Source organism: Crocodylus siamensis, chromosome 4 (assembly GCF_052110815.1).
Source record: "Crocodylus siamensis isolate JL-2025a chromosome 4, ASM5211081v1, whole genome shotgun sequence".
NCBI lineage: Eukaryota > Metazoa > Chordata > Crocodylia > Crocodylidae > Crocodylus > Crocodylus siamensis.
In genome coordinates, this window is record NC_143398.1 from 52,640,149 (window position 1) to 52,659,031 (window position 18,883).

The 18,883-nt window shown below is 41.7% G+C and overlaps 1 protein-coding gene across 2 annotated transcripts in view; it reads left to right on the forward strand.

The window, feature by feature from the left end:
- IMMP2L (inner mitochondrial membrane peptidase subunit 2) overlaps nt 1-18,883 on the forward strand; it is an 871,246-nt gene that overhangs the window by 792,311 nt on the left and 60,052 nt on the right. Inside the window, exon 6 of one of the 2 annotated variants that reach the window (XM_090042296.1) lies at nt 2,076-2,102. The exons of the other annotated variant lie outside the window; for it this stretch is intronic. Within the exon in view, the coding sequence (XP_089898422.1) occupies nt 2,076-2,102 (27 nt within the window). The remainder of the gene's footprint in view (nt 1-2,075; nt 2,103-18,883) is intronic. 2 annotated transcript variants of the gene reach the window in all.

Here is an 18,883-nt window from a genome sequence, read left to right on the forward strand (position 1 = left end):
AGGAAAAAACAGAAAAAGCTAAAGAAAACATGGCAAAACATATTGGACACAAAAAGGAGTAACATTGTTTTTTTGTTCTGGAGTGTGTATTTTATTCACAAACTACTAATATATCTTTTATTTGTCATTATCATCACTCATCCACTGTGTGCCATGTATCATGTTTTCCTCTGAAGTAAGCACCAGTAAATTGTTGCAAAGCAATAATTCTAGACTGGTAGGTAATATATTATGCACTACGTATTAACTGTGGCAAAGTGATGAGAACAGTAAACAATTTTTAGGTACCCCCTAAAGAGTCTATCCATCCTTTTTCATTGACCTAAAGTAGAATTCCAGCCCTAGGGTTAAAAATAAGAAGTGTCTGACCCTGAATTATGGGCTATCAGTGACAACTCCCCCCACCCCATCAAACTTAGTACCATTTTCCCTGCTTTCAGTAACTGACTTTTATGCTTTATTATGTGTATTGCTACAGTAGTTGATGTATAGTTGCTATGCCAATATTTGAACTGTTTGTCAGGGGTGGTTCCATGAAAACTACAGCCAGTGCATAGTCTGTCCTTCAAGAGACTGTCAGCCCAGTTTAATGATAACAGTAGCATTATTGACAAAAAACCTTCATCATTTCCTTGTGCACCTAAGAGCCTGTCTTATATAAGATAGTTTTTTATTCTTAGACCCCAGTTCATATAACATCATTTGCTTGTGTGATGATTCATGGTTCTAGATCTTTTTGACAACTGTAAATGCTACATATAAATACTTACTACATATCTAACCATATTTATTTAATGACATACAGATACTTGTGACTTATATAGCATTATGAAGAATATAAATTAGGAAAAGTTACTTCCCTGCCAAAACCGTAATAAAATTACAGTTTCCTGGACCATATGCTATATATGACGTAGTATAAACTTCTGGATAAAGCCTTTGAGATGAGAGGAGGTCTGGGATTTTTTTTGGTTCATTGTTTCTTTCTATTTTTACTATTCTGGTTTTCCTGAGCAAAGGAAAGCCTCACAGCTGTGAAGGCAGTAGAGCAAAGCATTTTGTTCTACAAAGGATATGTGTGAATCTGGAAGCATGTGGGGACAGAGGGAGGCTCTGCGGCTAATTACCCAGACTTCAGACTGAACCCAATACTTCATTGGGATCAGTGGAGAGATTCAACTTCAGTGGAAGCTTTTTCAGGGGTTCACCTGAACTTACAGGCTTGATTTTAAAAACAAGAGGAAAAGGGGAACTGAAAACTTGAATGTCTAGAGGGAGGATCCAACCTCCGAGGACACTACAGTGTTTCAAAGAAGAAAGGAAATCTATATTCTCAATTTTCTACATTTTTATGTGATTTTTCTGTCTTGCTTCCCCTTTTCTCAGTACAGAAATGTGTGAAATTCACTACATAAAGGTGTGCAAGCTTATCAAGCAGCATGCTGTGTGCACAAGGAAATGCTGAGAATAAAGCCTAAGATGTGATGCTTAAATGAAGCACATATTACATGTGCAGCACACCTGCTAAACTTGTTAGGGATCATTTGGATGAAGAACTTTTACAGTGAAAATGTCTTTATGTAGCAATTAAAAATGAAAATATTACAGCTACTTCTTCAAAGAAAACAAAAGACAAAAAGGTTTTGCTGACTCGTTGCAAAATCTCCATATTGCCTATGTTGCTAGTTATCATAAAGTTGTTACCTTGCTGTTTTCTACTATGAAAACACTTGGATGATTACATCATACTTCATATAAAGAGTGCCACATAAGATGTGATGAATTTAGGCATTGCTACTGAACATTAATTGTGACGTGGAAGAGACAACACAACAGGTACCTGTATTAATGAGAGCTCACCTAGGTTATGACAGGATGCTGGATTTTGCATCTTGGAGCAAAGAGTCAAAGTCAAAGGTTATGAAATAAATAAAAATCCAACCTAACAGATAGTGGTAGAAGCTGTCTGACTATATGGAACAAAATTGTCATTTGTATAAGCCAACTACTATGCCTCTACTAAGTATGTGACTTCTTTTCAATTTGAAAAACTTTCTTCTTCTGTTTGATTGTAGGCCTTTGAAGTCTGGCATTGCAGAAAGGTAACTCTAAGCATGCATATGCAAATTCAAAGTCTAAACAGCTGAAAACAGTAAAGCTCAGTGTTTATTTTAAATTTTATTTTATGCTATGCTATTCTACTCAGATGGTATCTTTGGCATTCATCTAGTAGTGACTTGGCTTCAAGTCAATGGTAACCCACATCACCTGGCAGCTAAAGAAAAGTAATAAAGAAAAAATGTCTTAGGTTTAAGTCAGCCATTACAATAAGAGCTCTTTATTGAATTGTGGACACACTCAACAATGGTATTTTTAACTCATTGATATTGTTGGCTTGCAGCATTATGAAGGAGTGCCTGATTAAAAGGAAGTCAGCAAGTTAATTCCCAACATGCCCCTTGGCAGCTTTTTCATTTCACTTAGAGGTGGGAGCAGGTGGTGTAATTTAGAATTAAATACATCATGTCTAAGTTGGCAGGAAAACAGCATTCAGTGATGAAATGTCCCTGCAATGAATCTCATTAATTGTTCACCAATTTTTGGTAATTTTATTTATATTTGCATACTGTAATACAAGTACAATGAGATATCTTACAGTTGAGTTGTATTTAGTGTTCAGTTTAGCTAAAAGCAACAAAAGATCTGAGCCACCGCTTTGAGATTTAATCTATCTGTTACATCTGTTTACTAAAATAAGGAAGAAATATTTTCTGTTTCTTAAAGTTGCCACTTAAGGAAAGAGCTTCACAGAGTGATAATTCTTAAGTTGTTCTATTACCTATTTTGGGAATGCTATATTATTAGCATCTGTGCAGCATAAAATGCATATCCCATTCCTATTCTGTCTTACTCATTTTCTGTGGCATTACATTATTTTAACTTATGCTACATTTGCATGTAAAATTCTCATTTTCAATGGGGACACATATAGGCTAATACTGTTTGTTATGGAAAATCAAAGGGAAGTCTTTCCCCCCCCTCCCATGATTTTTTTTCATTGCAAGCAGATTGCTGTTAGGCTTCTAAAAATACTCATTGACCACATCCACATGAGCAGGGATGTGCATTTGCAGCAGCACAAATAGTAGCTGCACAAATTTGTGCCATTACCTTGTGCTGCAGTGCACATGTCTGCTCATGTGGTTTGCAGCTGGACATATTGTCCTGCTGCTCCATTTGCTACTGGCAGGAACACTGGATGCCTCAGTTTGGGGCTAGCTGGCAGGCAGCCCACAGTGAGGTACCCCATGCCTCAGCCAGTTGGGGAGTAGCATGTGAAGACAGGGGAGTAGGCATCCCAGGGTTGCAGGCTTCCGCATCTCCACACGCTGCAAAGCCCTTGCACCCCAGCCAGATACTCCCTGGCTGGCTAGGACCCAGTGTGCCTCAAGATGGGGAGCAGGTGGCACATGGAGCTCTCATCATGAGATGCACTGTGCTCCAGCCATCCACAAAGCAGTTGGGTGGGGTGCGGTGTGCCTTGAGATGGGGGCTCCATGTGCCTCAGCCCTGGGCCTGAGACACGTGGAGTCAGGGGAGCAGCCAGCCCAGGGCTGCCTACTCCCCCATTAGAATGGGCATGGTGGGAATGACTGTCTTCTTATTGTTGACATTGAGCTGGTGGGATCAGTTAGAAAAGTTAGACATTTGTAAGTCAGCAGGACTTGGATGAACTTCATCTGAGAGTGCTGAAAGAGCTGGCCAAAGTCATTGTGGGACCTCTGGTGAAACTTTTCCAAAACTTGTGGTGCTTGGGGGAGGTCACTGAAGACTGGAAGAGGGCCAATGTTGTATCCATTTTCAAGAAGAGGAGAAGAGAGAACCTGGGCAACCAGGCCAGTTAGCCTAACTTCTATTCCAGGGAAAATCCTGGAAAAATTAATCAAGGAGTCTATGGGTGATACACTTGCAGAAGGTAGGATTCTGAATGACAGCCAGCATGTCTTTATCATGGGCAGGACCTAGACAGGCTGGCAAGTTGGATGTCTGGAAACCCGATAAAATTCAACATTGAGAAGTGCACCTGGGGACAAACAATCCCCGACATACAGGCTTGGTGATGTCAAACTGACTAGCACCACAACTGAAATGGACCTAGGGGTAATAGTAGACCATAGTATGAACATGAGCCATCAGTGTGATGCTGCAGCCAGCAGAGCAAACAATACTCTGGCATGCATCAACCAATGCATCTCAAGCAAAACCAAGGAAGTGATTCTTTCACTTTACATTGGTAAGACTGCAGCTAGAGTACTGCATCCAATTCTGGCCACCGCCCCTCAACAAGGATGTGGAAAAACTTGAGAGAGTCCAGAGAAGAGCCACCTGTACGATCCAAGACTTGCAAGGCAAGCTGTATGAGGAAAGGCTGAGGTACTTGGACCTCGTCAGCCTTAAAAAGAGAAGGCTAAGAGGGGACTTGGTAGCAGCTTACTGCTATATCAGGGGTATACATCAAGGGCTTAGCAAACAACTGTTCACCAGGGCACCCTTGGGGAAAACCAGGAATAATGGCCACAAACTCCTGGAAGACCATTTCAGGCTCAACATTAGGAAAGCTCCTTCAGAGTTGGGGTGTCCAGACTGTGGAAAAAACTCCCTCCTGAGGTGATGCAATCACCTACCCTGGAAATCTTCAAGAGGCGACTGGATGATCACCTTGCTGGGGTCACGTGACCCCAGTTATCTTTCCTGCCTAGTGCAGGGGGCTGGACCCAATAATCTTGCGAGGTCCATTCCAGCCCCTTACAATCGATGAATCTATGATGTACACTGTGCCCCAGCCAGCTGAGGAGTGACTTACTGGGGTCAGGGTGCCTCAGTGCAGCGTCTCTGTGCTTATCCCTGCACACAGCATTTTGGTGTGCTTTGTACCCCATTTTTTTCCAGGTTTTGTTGTTGTTGTTGTTGTTGTTGTTTTGCTACTGGAAAATCACAATTGCAAATTTTGTCCCAGCACTACTAATTAGCAGTGCAATGCACAGTTTAATGTGCAACAGGTCCTGTTGGTGGTGCCTCAGCTTGGTTTGCATGTCTGGATCTGGCCATTAAGTGCACCATAGTTGCTTATGGGTGTAGCTCTGCATTGGGATGAAGCCCTTAAACCTTCAGCAGTGTGTGGGGTTTCAGCAGCCCTGGAGTCCAGCACTCCCCTCTGCATCTGCCAGCTCCATTAACCAGTAAGGAGTGAAAGCCCCTATGCCATGGCTGTTTTCCTTCCTCCTTTGAGCTTGCTGTACTTGGGAAAAACATGAACCACTATTATGCTTATTCTCAAAACAGAGGGATTGAGATGATGAAAGTTTACAGCATTGAACCAAAACTCAAATCAAACATCAAAACTTGTTCCCTTTTCAAAAGAGGAGGGGAGGGAGTTTCATTACTTTTTTCCATATCTGCAATCCTGTACCTTTTGATTTACAGTACTTTCAGGTTTAACTGTTACTGTGTTGAGAATTTGAAGTAAAACTACAGGACTGGAGCTTCGTTGAAAACAGCTATCAGAAAACCTAACCAGGAGTAGTTTGGATAAGTCTTCCTTTTATCATAATATGTGTAGCTATAGACCTTCTTAATTGATATTTATAGGCAGAACGTTAAATTTCAAACAGAATAAACTGTCTCCCATTTTTGTATACTCAAGACCACTCCCCTTCAATAAACCTACATACATCTGGTGGCTAAGCAGCACTTTGAAAACATTATGCTTTCATGATGAGAAAAGATGGATGCAACTTACATTAGACACTGAACTGAAAATAACCAACAATACTGATGATAAGCTACTAATGCACTACCATATTGTTCTGATGTTAAGTCAACCTTGAATATAAATTGAGCCCATATTTTCAGATTTAATTTTAGGAGAAACATTTTTTTCCTGAATAGGATCTGACAACTATGGATAAGGACCTGGAACCGTGACCCTTACAAAATTCCACAGGAAAACCAAATGACCAAGAAAAGAGCCCAAGGATGAAATGCACTAAAAATACTAAAGTTAAACCTCCTCTGAAAAAATTGTCTTGGCATTTTTATTGCATTTACAAAAATGCTGCAAGTATAAAGTCAAAATTGTACCCAATCTCATTTTCAATGGGGTCAGAAATGAGCTAATGCTATGTTTTAAGGAAAATGGAAAGGAAAACTTTCTTTCCCCCTCTGATTTTTTTTTCTTTGCAGGCAGATCACAGTTAGCCTTTTCTAAAAATCCTCATTATGTGCATAATAGTTGCTTATGGGTGCAGCCTTGCATTGGGATTGAGGGGCCCTACGGTCCAACAGTACATCAAACATGTGCATAAAGCCAGTGGATTTTTTTGAAGAAAAAAAAAAAGGTAGATTCATAATCAGAACAATCCAGAATACATACAATTCTGTTGTATTATATGTTGTACTAGTAACAGCAAATAAAAAGAAAACTGAAACACAGGTCAGCATGAGAAGAACCAATGTAGCAACTCCCTTCTATCAGTCTTAGTCTCTGTTTTAAGTTTCCTAACATAAATGGATTTACCATTTTTCTGTTTTACTTAACGATTACATAAGTAACCACATGCAGCTTTCGGCATTTTGATATTGTTTCATCAGCTGTTTCATTTAATCCATTTTAGCTCATCTCTGCCACACAGAGCAGTTCTATTCCACCTCTGCCCTGTTCATCTAATTTAGCTAAGATCTTTTTTTGGGGGGTCTATTAATGCCTCAGTCTGATTCAGTTCATAAGGCATCATAATGTTATTCATGGCAAATTTCTGTGTTCTATTAAAGCAATTATTTTAAAGCGCACCTTAGTACTTATTTTTTCCAAACAAATATGTTTTATAATGAACCTTAAATTAGTCAGCAGCTCAGAGACACTGGACAGAACAATGGTAGCTAGGAAACAGTCTCTCTTTTACATTTTGTTTTAGAGAATAATTAACTAAATGCTAGAGAAATATTTGTGTCATTTTTCATCTTTGTACATCTGTTGCTTGAAAATTGTCTTGTCTGTTTGAGAAGTGTCCTTTTACTCTTATCTTGTTTTCACCTGTCTGCATTTCATGTAAAAGATTTCAATACCAAAAAGAAAAGATCTGACCTTTGTATGGTGGTCCTTTTAATATGTTGCCATGATTTTAAAACTGACACAGATAATGATTATAATAATTAATGTTATAATGACTTCCCTGTTGCTATTATTGAGATCCATTTTTTTCATTATCATCCAATGTTAAGATCTAATTTAACTTATGAGGTACATGCCAGGCAATTACTGTTGAACTAAAAACAACCCACGAGTTTCATTATAACTCATTGACTTCAGAGTTAAATACAGTGAACAACCTAACAAAGTTTTTATAAAATTGATTAGAAATGTGGCTTTGTTCAAATGCCTCATTTAGAAAGAGCTATATTATCAGGCAATATATTAACATACAGTATTAATGATGCAAAACATTTTAACAAGAGCAAGCATTAACCTTTTCAAAGTTTCATAGATATTAATAATTGAAGATTTACATTTCCAAAAGTGATGAAGGATTTTTTGGTGCTTCAATTTTGAGAGTCCAACTTAATAAATGCAAAGGCTTGATGTTTTAACAGGTGAGTGTTCATCAGTTTTTGGGGTTCATACCCCTTTTCAGTGCTTCAGACTTGGCACCCAAAAAGTGAAAGACCTAGAATCATTAATCACATTTAGGTAGTGCAGGAGTGATATTGTGACTGTGATGGTCTAGGAAACGTGCAAGAAAGAGGCAAGGATTTTTGTGAAATTTTCTTTTTCAGGTCACCTGAAGAGGAATTCACTGCATTTGAAAAGATTGTTTAAACCTAAAAAAGGGCATTACATTTGTCCCCGAATAAACCATTTTATCCCAAAAGAAAATCCAGTCATTCAGACGTCTATGTACATTGTTTCGGGATAAATCCTAAAAAAAGTTTCATGGAATGAGAAGTACTGGCAGAAAGGTGGCAATTCATTCAGTAAACCCTGGTTAGAATGTGGTGTGTTTACATGCCAATCCTGGGATATTTCTGTTCCAGAACAGGCACAACTTGTCCAGGGACAAATGCAACATCTGTCCTAGCCTAAGACTATCTCAACCATGCAGTTGGTCCAATAAAATATATCATCAAAAAAAATCTTTAATCACATTTAGAACTCCCACAACTCCTGCTATGGCTAGATCTATGGCTAGATTTTATAGGATCAGCTGAACATAGCTTACCTAATAAATATTCTGCTACCTCAGTGGACAAGTCATTCATAATTCCCTTGTACTCCTGTCTTCCCCCTACCCAGGCATACACCAGAGGGCTTTACTGAATCCTTTATGTCTGTGGGGTGTGATCACATTTAAATCAAAAGTTCAAGATATTCCATAGTTGTCTAGAAGACAGCAGTATTACTGATGACTGGCCCAAACTACATAAACAGCTGAATTTATTTTGCATTTCATGTCACTGTTTTCTAAAATATCCAGAAAATAGAATGCAGGAGGAGAATGATAAAAATTCTATAGTCAGATGAAGCTAAGGCAATGCACATAATATGTTTTTGTATTATATGAAAAACCTAATAATGTATATACTTTACATTTAAAATTTAATAACATTTAAACATTGAAGGAATATATATACTGGTGTATGCTAAGGGTTTTTACTCGCAGTAATACTCAGAATGAATATAGGTGTTCTTTGCTATTAAAAAAGAGGATGTGCAGTTCTTTCCTTTACTGTCAAATTAATAAATGTATTCCTTCAATGGATTAGGAGCATAAGATAAAATACATTACTGTAGAAAAATCACAACCATTTCTGGTTTCTTCCGATTAATGCCACAGAATATATATAAGTAATATTGGTTTCAGTGGCCCATAGGAGATCATGGAAAACTGAAAACAATAAATAGAGATTTGCATTCCAATACTGCAGTTTCAGTAACATTATGGCAAGATAATACATGTCTGAATACTATCAAAATACTTAAATGCTAAAGACTGATATCGCCTCTAGCACAAAAGTTTTGTCTGCTTCTACTTTTTAGACCAACACGGCTACAAGCTATGCCCCTGAACGACTGAGTGTCACTCTTGACTGCATTCCTGTTATCTTTTACTTTATGGTAGGGCTAAAATGTGCATGTAGGTTTGTTGAAAATGAAAATTGGGTAGATATAGATCCACAGAACTTAAAACTAAGCTTCATTTTTGACGTGATGCACTACCAAATATCTAGTTCTGCTTACCGGCCTGGCATTTATAAAGTATTGATGTAATAGATTTCTGTAAGACATTGGATTTGGCACTGTACACTGCATTCTGGAGAAAAGCAGAATGCTTCTTCATAGTACATAGATTAAAAACTGATTAACTGGTAAGTATTCAAATGTAATTTTAAAGGATGTGTTTCTAGTGGAGTCTCACCAGGATGTTCTTTACCCTACACTAAATTTAATTTTTTTATCACCATGAGATCATTACTGATAAAATTTGTCTGTGACACCAGGCTTGGGGGAGGTATATCACTGAAACACAATAATCTTGCTTGCTTGATAGGCTTGTTGAAGTCGAATAATATTGGTTTCCTAAGACCCAAATGTAAGGTTATCAGTTGAGGAAAAAAGAATGCAACTTGGGACACTAACCTGAGAAAGCATTGACTCTAAAAACAAAAAAATCAAGAGGGTCATGGGAGGTAATTAGCAGAGAACATGAAGTCTTAGAATTGTCAGCACTGTGGCTAAAAAGATTAGAGTGATTCTTAAACGTATAAACAAGGAGGGGATATCGAGTAGAAATACAGAAGATCATATTTGTCACTGCTGCTGGAATACTGTGTCCAGTTCTGGTTTCCATATTTTAAGAAGGATTCAGAGAAAAGACATAAGTGACTGAAGGATTAGAAACCATGTTTCAGAGCGAAATACACAAACAGTTCTGTGTTTACTGTATTGAAGAATTAGGTGAGGAACAGATTTGAACACATTATAAATAGGGAAAAGAAATATGGGCTGTTCATCTAGCAGACAAAAGAATAAAGAAAACTAATACCTGAAAACAACAGCTAGGTGCATTTGGACTAGAATAAGATGCAAATTGTAATCAATAAGGGTAAAGAAAAATAATCGGAACATTTGACCAGTGGTAGTGGTGGATTCTACAGGAAATGTGTAAGTCCAGGCTGGCAGTTTTTTCTAAAAAAATTTGCTCTAGTTCAACCACAGTTTCTGGACCTGAAGCAAAAAAAAATTCTCATACAGCCTACGTTATCTGGGAAGCCATCCTAGATGATCAGAACCAAACATTTTATGAAGGATTGATTACTTATCTTCTAAAAGCATTTTCATCCATAGATCTCCAAGTGCTTGGCTATGGAAAATAATATTTTACTAATTTTGCAAGCTGAGAAACTGGAGAACAGGGGGAGAGGAAGCAAAGCAATAAAAGGAATGCTTCTCCAGTTTGTATTAAAGAATCATTAAATGAAATACATAAACAGTGTTGGGAGCAGGGCCCAAACAAGGACTGCCGTCCATCCAGGAGTGCATGTTCATTGCTTTGTTGCATAGTCAAACTCCATGTTTGCTTTCACTCTGGCCTTGTGAGTCAAATATTCCTTTTTGCATAATTGGCCCCAGCTGCAAAAGGAGGGATGGTAAGTGTTCTTAGCAATGCTCAGAGTCTCTCTTGGTGTTTAGGGCAGTTTCCGGGGAAGCAGGAGATAGGCTTTGAGTTCCCACAGGCAGAGGATTCCCTACAAATTAGATTTCCCAACTTCCTGGGCAAATGCTCTTACCAGTAGATTATAAAGGAAAAGGTGATCACCAGCAACACTTGTTTCTCCTTCTCCAGATCTTTTTTAACAGAAAAGAAAGAGTCTGCATGTATGGGTTTCCTAACCTCCTGGTTTGTCAGATGGTTGTGCTCCCTTGTGAGCATTTTAGCTTGTTATCATAAGCAATATAGTCCTTAGGTAACAAATCAGAGAATAAGCCAATAAGATAAAATTGTTCTGTCTGTCCTACTGTATGCCCCTCCAGAAGAGGGTTGGGCATATTTGTTCCCTGCAACTTTTCCTTGCTACCTTTCCTTTCTGAGCTGTCTGTCAGTGGCTCACTCACCAAACTTGGGATAAGCTGACATGAACTCAGCCTTGTAGACCACCTGGATTGCTGAATGCCAAGTCCGTGTCTGGTGGAAATCACCCAGGCCCCACCCAAGTTTGCTCTAGATGCACTGGTTAGCCTGGTGCTCACTGTTCAGGACCACAGGCTCCCTTCACAATGGGGCATGTCCAAGCACAGGATTGGCAGCCTGGAGTCAGGTCATCCTCTTTATGCCTCCAATGACCCTTCTGCATGTGGCCTACATGCAGTCTCTCACCACCCTCAATCCTATTGGTCAATACCGGCTTCTTGTGCGATACTGGATGTGTTGCCCTGTAGGGTCAGGCCAACTCTCAGGATCTCAATATTGCGCTGTTAGGCAGGAGGGTGTGACACAATTACACATATACAAACACACAAAGCCATCAGGTGCATACACATGCACACTACCAGCTCAGGCACATATACTATACACCCCAGAAGTTAGACACAGATCACTAATTCGTATATCATGCACACAATGCCATACACACACACACACACACACACACACATACATACACACACTCACACTAGCAACTCAGATACACTCATGTTCAAAATAACTAGTTTAGGTTCATGCATACCTATCATCAGTTTAAGCCCATGCATGCTACACACACCAAATTTAGACAGAATCAATTATCAGTTACCAACGCCTGCACATCCAATACACATACATGGATTACTAATTCATATACTACCCCCCAGACACACAATGATATCTATATATGTATTATATATGTGTTCACTAATTTACACATATACCACCCACCTACACATACACGCAAGTGAGTTCCTAAGTTGGGTATTGGGATATGTATGTATGTGCTTGGTGTACTTGGGATACCTAGGGAAAGGTTAAGGTAAGAAAGTAGAAGTGTAGGAAGTGAAAGTTTCTGGAAATGAAAGTCACCGGGGCTGGGATTAGAACTGGTAGACTAGAGGGGCCTGGGCTGAAGAACTGAAGATTGGAGGTAACTTTAGGTTAATTGACCTTAATTGTTCAAAAGACAATGTCCAAAGCCTGCAGAACAGGGAAGCAATGCTGGCACAGAGGCTGAGGCTGAGGCTGAGGCTGGGACTGGGACTGGAGCCAAAACTATGGGGGAGTAAAAAGGTAGGTGGGGAGAGGGAAAATGGGACTAAGGGAAAGTGTGGGTGTTGAAGAGGGGCTCTGGATGTGGGGAGCCAGAGGATGGCTCTGGGGCAGCTAGAGATGTTGCAGGTAGCGGCAGTAGGTGCTGGGAGCTGAAGAAAGGCTCCAGCTGCTAGAGAAGACTGCAGGACAGCCACAAGGAGCTGGAAAGCTTGTTGGGGGATGACTACAGAAGGTGCGGGGAAAGCCTGAAAACAGAGAGACAGACAGCAGAAAATCACAGGAAAAGCAGCAGGAGAGACTGAAAGGTAGTAGGGGCAGTGGAAAAGCAGAGAAAGGCAGCAGAAAGTCACAGGGTAAAGGCAGTAGGAATTAAGAGGAGATTGGGCAACTAGTGAAGAGGAGTGGGGGCCTGAATTGAGAGAGAGAGAGAGAAATAGAGAGAGAACGAGGCTAGAATTTAAGATAAGGAAGGGACTGGGATTCAGTAAAACATGACCCAACTCAGGGTTGCAAATGACAGTGGCTTTATTGAACAGTGGAGATGGTGACACAATGTCTTATTGGTTCCCTTGCACCCACACCCACACACATACACACACATGCACACATAATGGCAGCGGGGGTTAGAGAGGCTTGGTGCAGGGGCTGAAGTCCACTGAAGTCCAGGAGAGAGAGACACAGAGAGAGAGAGTCCAAATTGTAGGAGGAGGTGTGCAGGTAATATCTACCTATTCAGGCTGGAAAGGGGTCCTTGTCCAGTAGGTTTTATCCAGAGGGGGGTTGCCAGCAGGGCCTCTGGGTGGATAGGTGGTGTGGCATGGTGCTGGTTCAGATGGACAGGGTGTCCCACTGTTTTCACTGCCCCTTTTTATACAGACCTTGTGTGATCCTAGTGACAGGAGGCATGCCCAGACAAGTGTCAGCCCCTGGCGTATTGAGCATGTGTGATCCATGCAGGGATGTGCAGTTTCGGGGTCTGTACTGGTGAGAGTTGCTGGTTCTGCAGGGTCTTTTATCTTTCAAATGCTGAGTTCTTGTCTCTGTTTCTGGGTGAGGTCCATGGTTCCTGGACGAATCAATGCAAGGTGACGGCCCAGTCATTACAGGCCAATGGTAGTAGAGGCCTGCTACCATTGTATTTCAATCATTCCCAATCATTCTTATTCATCTAGGAACCAATTTACATGGGTGGGGGATGTGACTCATACAGTTGCAACATTGGATGCCTAGGCAGAGGACAGAAGATGGAGGCTTGACATATAAAATGGAAACTTGACATGACTTTGGTTCACTTACAAACACAGGCCTAAACTATACAATATCCATATGAAACAATAAGAATCAATACGAAAATGATAATAATACAATATACAACAGTAAGAATCAGTACAAAACTAATAATAATACAATACAAAACAGTGGATATCCAAAACCAAGAACTTGCTACCAAAATAAAAATGTTAAAGCTTATCCTACCCTTGTCCTGGCATCACCTCAACTGCTAACACACAATCTCCATACCATGGGTTGGCCTTATCTTTGGGCCATTCTTCTCTGAGTCAGACAAACTGGAAAGCAAATAAGGCTTGACACTTATCTGTCTCATCATGGTGCTGCTGTCAGTTTTCCTTGTCTGGCTACCATTCGAGCTGGCCTGCAGTGATTCTGCAGTTGTTCCTTTCTCTTTCTCTCATGCTGCCAGGAGCCTTGCTCCCTGCAGGACTCCTGCAGCTTCTCTCCCCCTGCCCCTGTCCTGGGTCTGGGCGCACATGGTCAGTGTGTGTCACCTGACCCTGGTACTTCTGCCCTGGGTCCTCTGGCATTCCTCTCTCTCCTGCCCCCTCCACTTGCTGGCCTGCTATGGCAAAGCCGTCATCAGATACAAATGGTACACATGCATGGAAAGGGAGGAGAGGAATGGGTTGGAAGAGCAGAAGGGGAAAACATGCTGGGCTCTGGGGAGACCAAAGGGCTGCCTCAGACACCCATGCCCACCTGGTAATGGGGAGGGACCATTACATGTGGGCACTTGAGGAGGGCCCACTGGCTCCCAGTGTAGCAGCCTGGGCTTCTCTTTTAGCAGGCAGTTGCAGTCACTGCTTGCTTCCTGCTCTCAAGCTATCCTTTTATAGTCTTCTTTCTCAGCCCTCTCCTCTGGGGTTTTTAAACACCTAGTGGAATATCCTATCATTAACAGACGGCCCACAGGTGAATGCCCCTTCTTAAGGGACAAGCACCCTGTTACAGTCCTGTATATAAAGGGATGAGTCCAGTGCCTATGCCTTAAACCTGTTTTTTCATCTGTGAATTAGTTTGACGTAGGCACCTAACTCGGAGCTGCACATAGACACTGAACTTCCTTCTGTAAATCTTTTCTAAACCTCTCCTTTGCTACCTCTGCCCCTTGGTTGGGTTTGAGGAATTTCCATCCCTTATACTCTAGTCCTCTGTGGACAAGTGAGAAAGAACTGATTCTTAATTGGACTGCAGTTGTTGTTTAGTTGGAAAATGCCTATTTTTTGGCTAGAAAACAGTTGTTAAATTTAATCACATCCATCTTTTTCTAGTCTGGTAGATATTTGCTAGAGGTCTTGTCAGCAAATATGGCCATACATTCACAAGGAAGCATTTACTTCCATAGTAGCAGCTGCACAAGAACTTAATAGAATCACCCAGGATTCATAAGTCATGCATAGGTACCCCAAATTCTCACAGACACTGTTTGGCCTCATAAAACATTTATAAAATAAAGACTGGCTTCAATTTAGAGAATAACACATAGTTAGATGAATGGTGAGTAAAAGTAAAAGTGGCAGGTTAACAGTAAGAAAGAAGTTATTCTTCAGTGTTTCAGTTAACTGTTGAATACTACCTCATCAGAACCACATGCCCCTAAAACTCCCTACCTTCCAAAGCAGGGCTCCTGTTTTAGATCATGGGGTCTCAGAAAGTGGTTCATAGGCTACAGGAGAATCTATAAAGGTTAGTCACCAGCTAAAGCCTACAGGGGAACATGAAAGAGAACTTTGTTGGGGACTCATACTTATTGAAGCAAGTATACTTACTAGCTTCAGTGAACACATTTTTATGTAAAGTAATTGTGGGCAGAAAGTAGAGCATGAGGCTTCAGCTGGCTTAGTTCCCCTACTCTGCCTTTCTCTTCCCTGGCTCCCTTCTAGTTCCTCAGCTCCTTCCTTTCCTGAATTGCCTAGTGTTGTACAAAGCTGGCTTGCTCCCTGATGAATCAGATTGTACGCTATGATGTCTTCAAATCTTGCAGTTATGCAAAGCCTTAGTTATCCACAGATTTTAGTTATGCTTTGAGATGCTGTGACAATAAAATTCATTGGAAATATACATGGAAAGGTGGGCAACCCAGAAGAATCCCTTTTACGTTTATAAAAGATGCTATTCAGTTAGTATCCACCCATTCCTTGTTCTTGCAGAAGGCTCAGAAAGGCATATGATTTTGTAGGTGAAAACCTACCTTGTCAGATTGCTTTGGGGCCTTTACAACAGTTTCAACAGACATTGTCCTTTTTAAAAACAAATTTCATAGATTACATAGACATTAGGGCTATAAGGGACCTTGTGAGATCATCAGGTCCAGCCCCCTGCCCAAGGGGTAGGAAGTCAGCTAGGTCAGGTCACCCCAGCAAGATAAACTTCCAAGCATTTCTAAAAGGTATCCAGAGTAGGTGCTTGCACCACTTCTGAGGGGAGTCTATTCCAGACCCTGGAGACTCAGAGGGTAAAGAAGTTTTTCCTCATGTTCAATCTAAAATGGTCTTTCAGCAGTTTGTGACTGTTAGACCTTATCTTCCCTTGAGGTGCCCTGGTGAACAGACATTCTCCCAGTTCCTGATGCCCTTATATACTTGTAGGCTGCCACCAGGTCACCCTTGAGCCTTCACTTCTCCAGGTTGAAAAGTCCCATGCCTCTCAGCCTCTCCTCATAAGGTCTGTTCTCTTGAACTCTAATCATGTGCATGGCTCTCCTCTGGACTCTCTCAAGCTTCTCCACATCTTTTCTAAAGTGTGTAGCCCACAGTTGGATGGAGTAGTCCAGGTGTGGCCTCACTAAGGCTGAGTAAAGTGGGAGGATGGCTTCCTTGGTGTTGCTTGAGATGCATCGCCAGCTGCAAGCCAGATTTTTATTTGCTTTGCTGGCCATGGCATTGTGCTGGTGGCTTGTGTTCATTTTGTAGTCAGTCATGACCCCCAAGTCTCTCTGGTCATAGTGCTAGCGAGTGTAGCACTGCCGAGCCTATAAGTATGATGTGGGATTTTCTCCTGAGGTGGAGTATTTCTCCATGTTGAATGTCATCAGGTTTTGATCCTCCTACCTTGTGAGTCTGTCCAGGTTGGCCTGAATTGCCAGCCTATCCTCTGGCGTGACCGCACTTTCCCATAATTTTGTGTCATTTGTGAATTTAGCCAGTTCACTTCTGACACCTGAATCCAGATCATTTATGAATACATTAAAAAGTACTCATCTGAGTAATGAGCCCTGGGGGACACCATTGGTCACCATGTGCCATGTTGGCTCAGTTCCATTGACTGTCACTCTCTGGGTCCAATCATGGAGTCAGTTCCTCAGCCATTGAACCGTAAGATTGTTGAGACCACCGTTGCCCAATTTTACTATGTGGACATTATGGGAGACCAAGTTAAAGTCCTTTTTGAAATCTAAATATATGACATCAACCTCTTCTCCTTTGTCCAGGTGATGCGTCACCTGGTCATAGAAGGAAATGAGGTTGGTCAGGCAAGACCTACCCACAACAAAGCCATGTTGGCACTCGCTCAGAATGCTGCTTTCCATTAGCCTGTTGTGGATGGTTTCTTTGATGATTTTTTCCAAAATCTTTCCAGGGATTGAGGTCAAACTGATTGGCCTGTAGTTTCCTGGATCTTCCTTCCTTCCTTGAAGATAGGCACCACAATGGCCCTCTGCCAATCTTCAGGAACCTCTCCTGAGCTCCACACATTCTCAAATATTCTTGCCATTGGTCATGCTATAATGTCATCCAACTCTTGTAGCATTCTTGGGTGCATTCTATCTGGGCCAGGTGACTTGTGGATGTCCCTCACAAGATCTTTGCCAACTATAGGCATCTGATCATCCCCTCTGGCCAGTACCAGATCAAAAAGCAGTCAGTCCATAGACTTCTCGAGTCAAATAGAGCTCATCAATGCAAGTGAGGAAGTTTTGTGACCGAACAGGTTGGCTGAATGCTCTTCCCATAAGATGTCAGGGTGGTTTAAGTCAACCAAGACTGTGCAGCATCTGAGTTCTCTAGTGAATTCATGGTCAAGCTCTTCCTCCTGGCTAGTAGGTCTGTAATAGACTCCTACAGTTATATCCCCTTCACCATACCCTCCCCATATTCTAACCCAGAAAATCTCAAGTCCTCCTTGGGTGCCAATCTCTGCTTGTAGGGAAGTGTACTGTTCCTTCACATAGAGAGCTAGACCCCACCATTCCTTGCAACATGATCCCTCCTGTACAAGGTATAGCCATCAATCCTTGTGGTCCAGTCATAGGTAGAGTCCCACAAGGTCTCCGTTATCCCTATGAGAGTGTATTCATTTTTGCTTAGCAGAAAGGCCAATTCTTTCTGTTTGTTCCCCATGGTCCTGGCATTTGTATACAGGCAGCTAAGCTTACTGTCAGAAGCTCTGGGCATCCCTGTCCATCTTTGGGCTGGGGGAGGAGTGAGTTCTCTTGTGTTACCTGACCCACTGATTCTGTGGTTGTCATTTCCAGAGCTTGCATTAGCGATTGTTCAGCTGTCCCCTGGTAATCTTAGTTTAAAGTCTCATCAAGCAGGTCAGCCATTCTGGCTGAGAAGAGCTTCTTTCCCATCAGAGTAAGGTGGAGGCTGTCTCTTCCCAACAAACTGCTGCCTCTCTCTCTGAAGTGTGGACTGTGATCACAGAAGCTGAAACCTTTGTAGTGGCACCAACACCACAGTCTTCAGTTGACTTTTTCAACACGTCTCTCCCTCCTGGGCCCATGAACTGTATCTGAAACAGTTGTGGAGAAAAGTACCTGTGCACCCAACTTTCTGGGCCCAGCTCCCAGATCCCTGTAGTCACTCATGACTCAGCCAGGATTGCTCTGAGCTATGTCATTTGGGCCCACATGGATGAGGGGCATGGGGTAGTGGTTGGAGGGCCAGACAAGTTTAGGAATCCTCTCTCACAGATATGGACGCCGGGAGGCAGCAGACCTCATGGGCCAGGGGGTCAGGGTGGCAGATTGCTCCCTCTGTCCCTCTCAGGAGGGAGGCATCCACCACAACCACCCTGTATCTCTTCTTAGGGATGGAAGCTAGCTGCCTCCCCTCATCCAGAGCCAGTACTTATGCTAATGTCTCTGCTGGTAGCATGAGAGGTACCTGTTGCTCTGTTCCAAGGGAGGAGTGACCCTAGTACTGCATGTTTTGGGACCTGAGACAACTGTCTTCCAAGAATTCCTGGTTGATTTTCCTGTTGTCCATCTGCATGTAGTCAGACATCTGTGCTCTTTTCTTTACTACAGTCAGGCTCTTCTCCTGAAGAATGAAGTCATCAATCTCTTG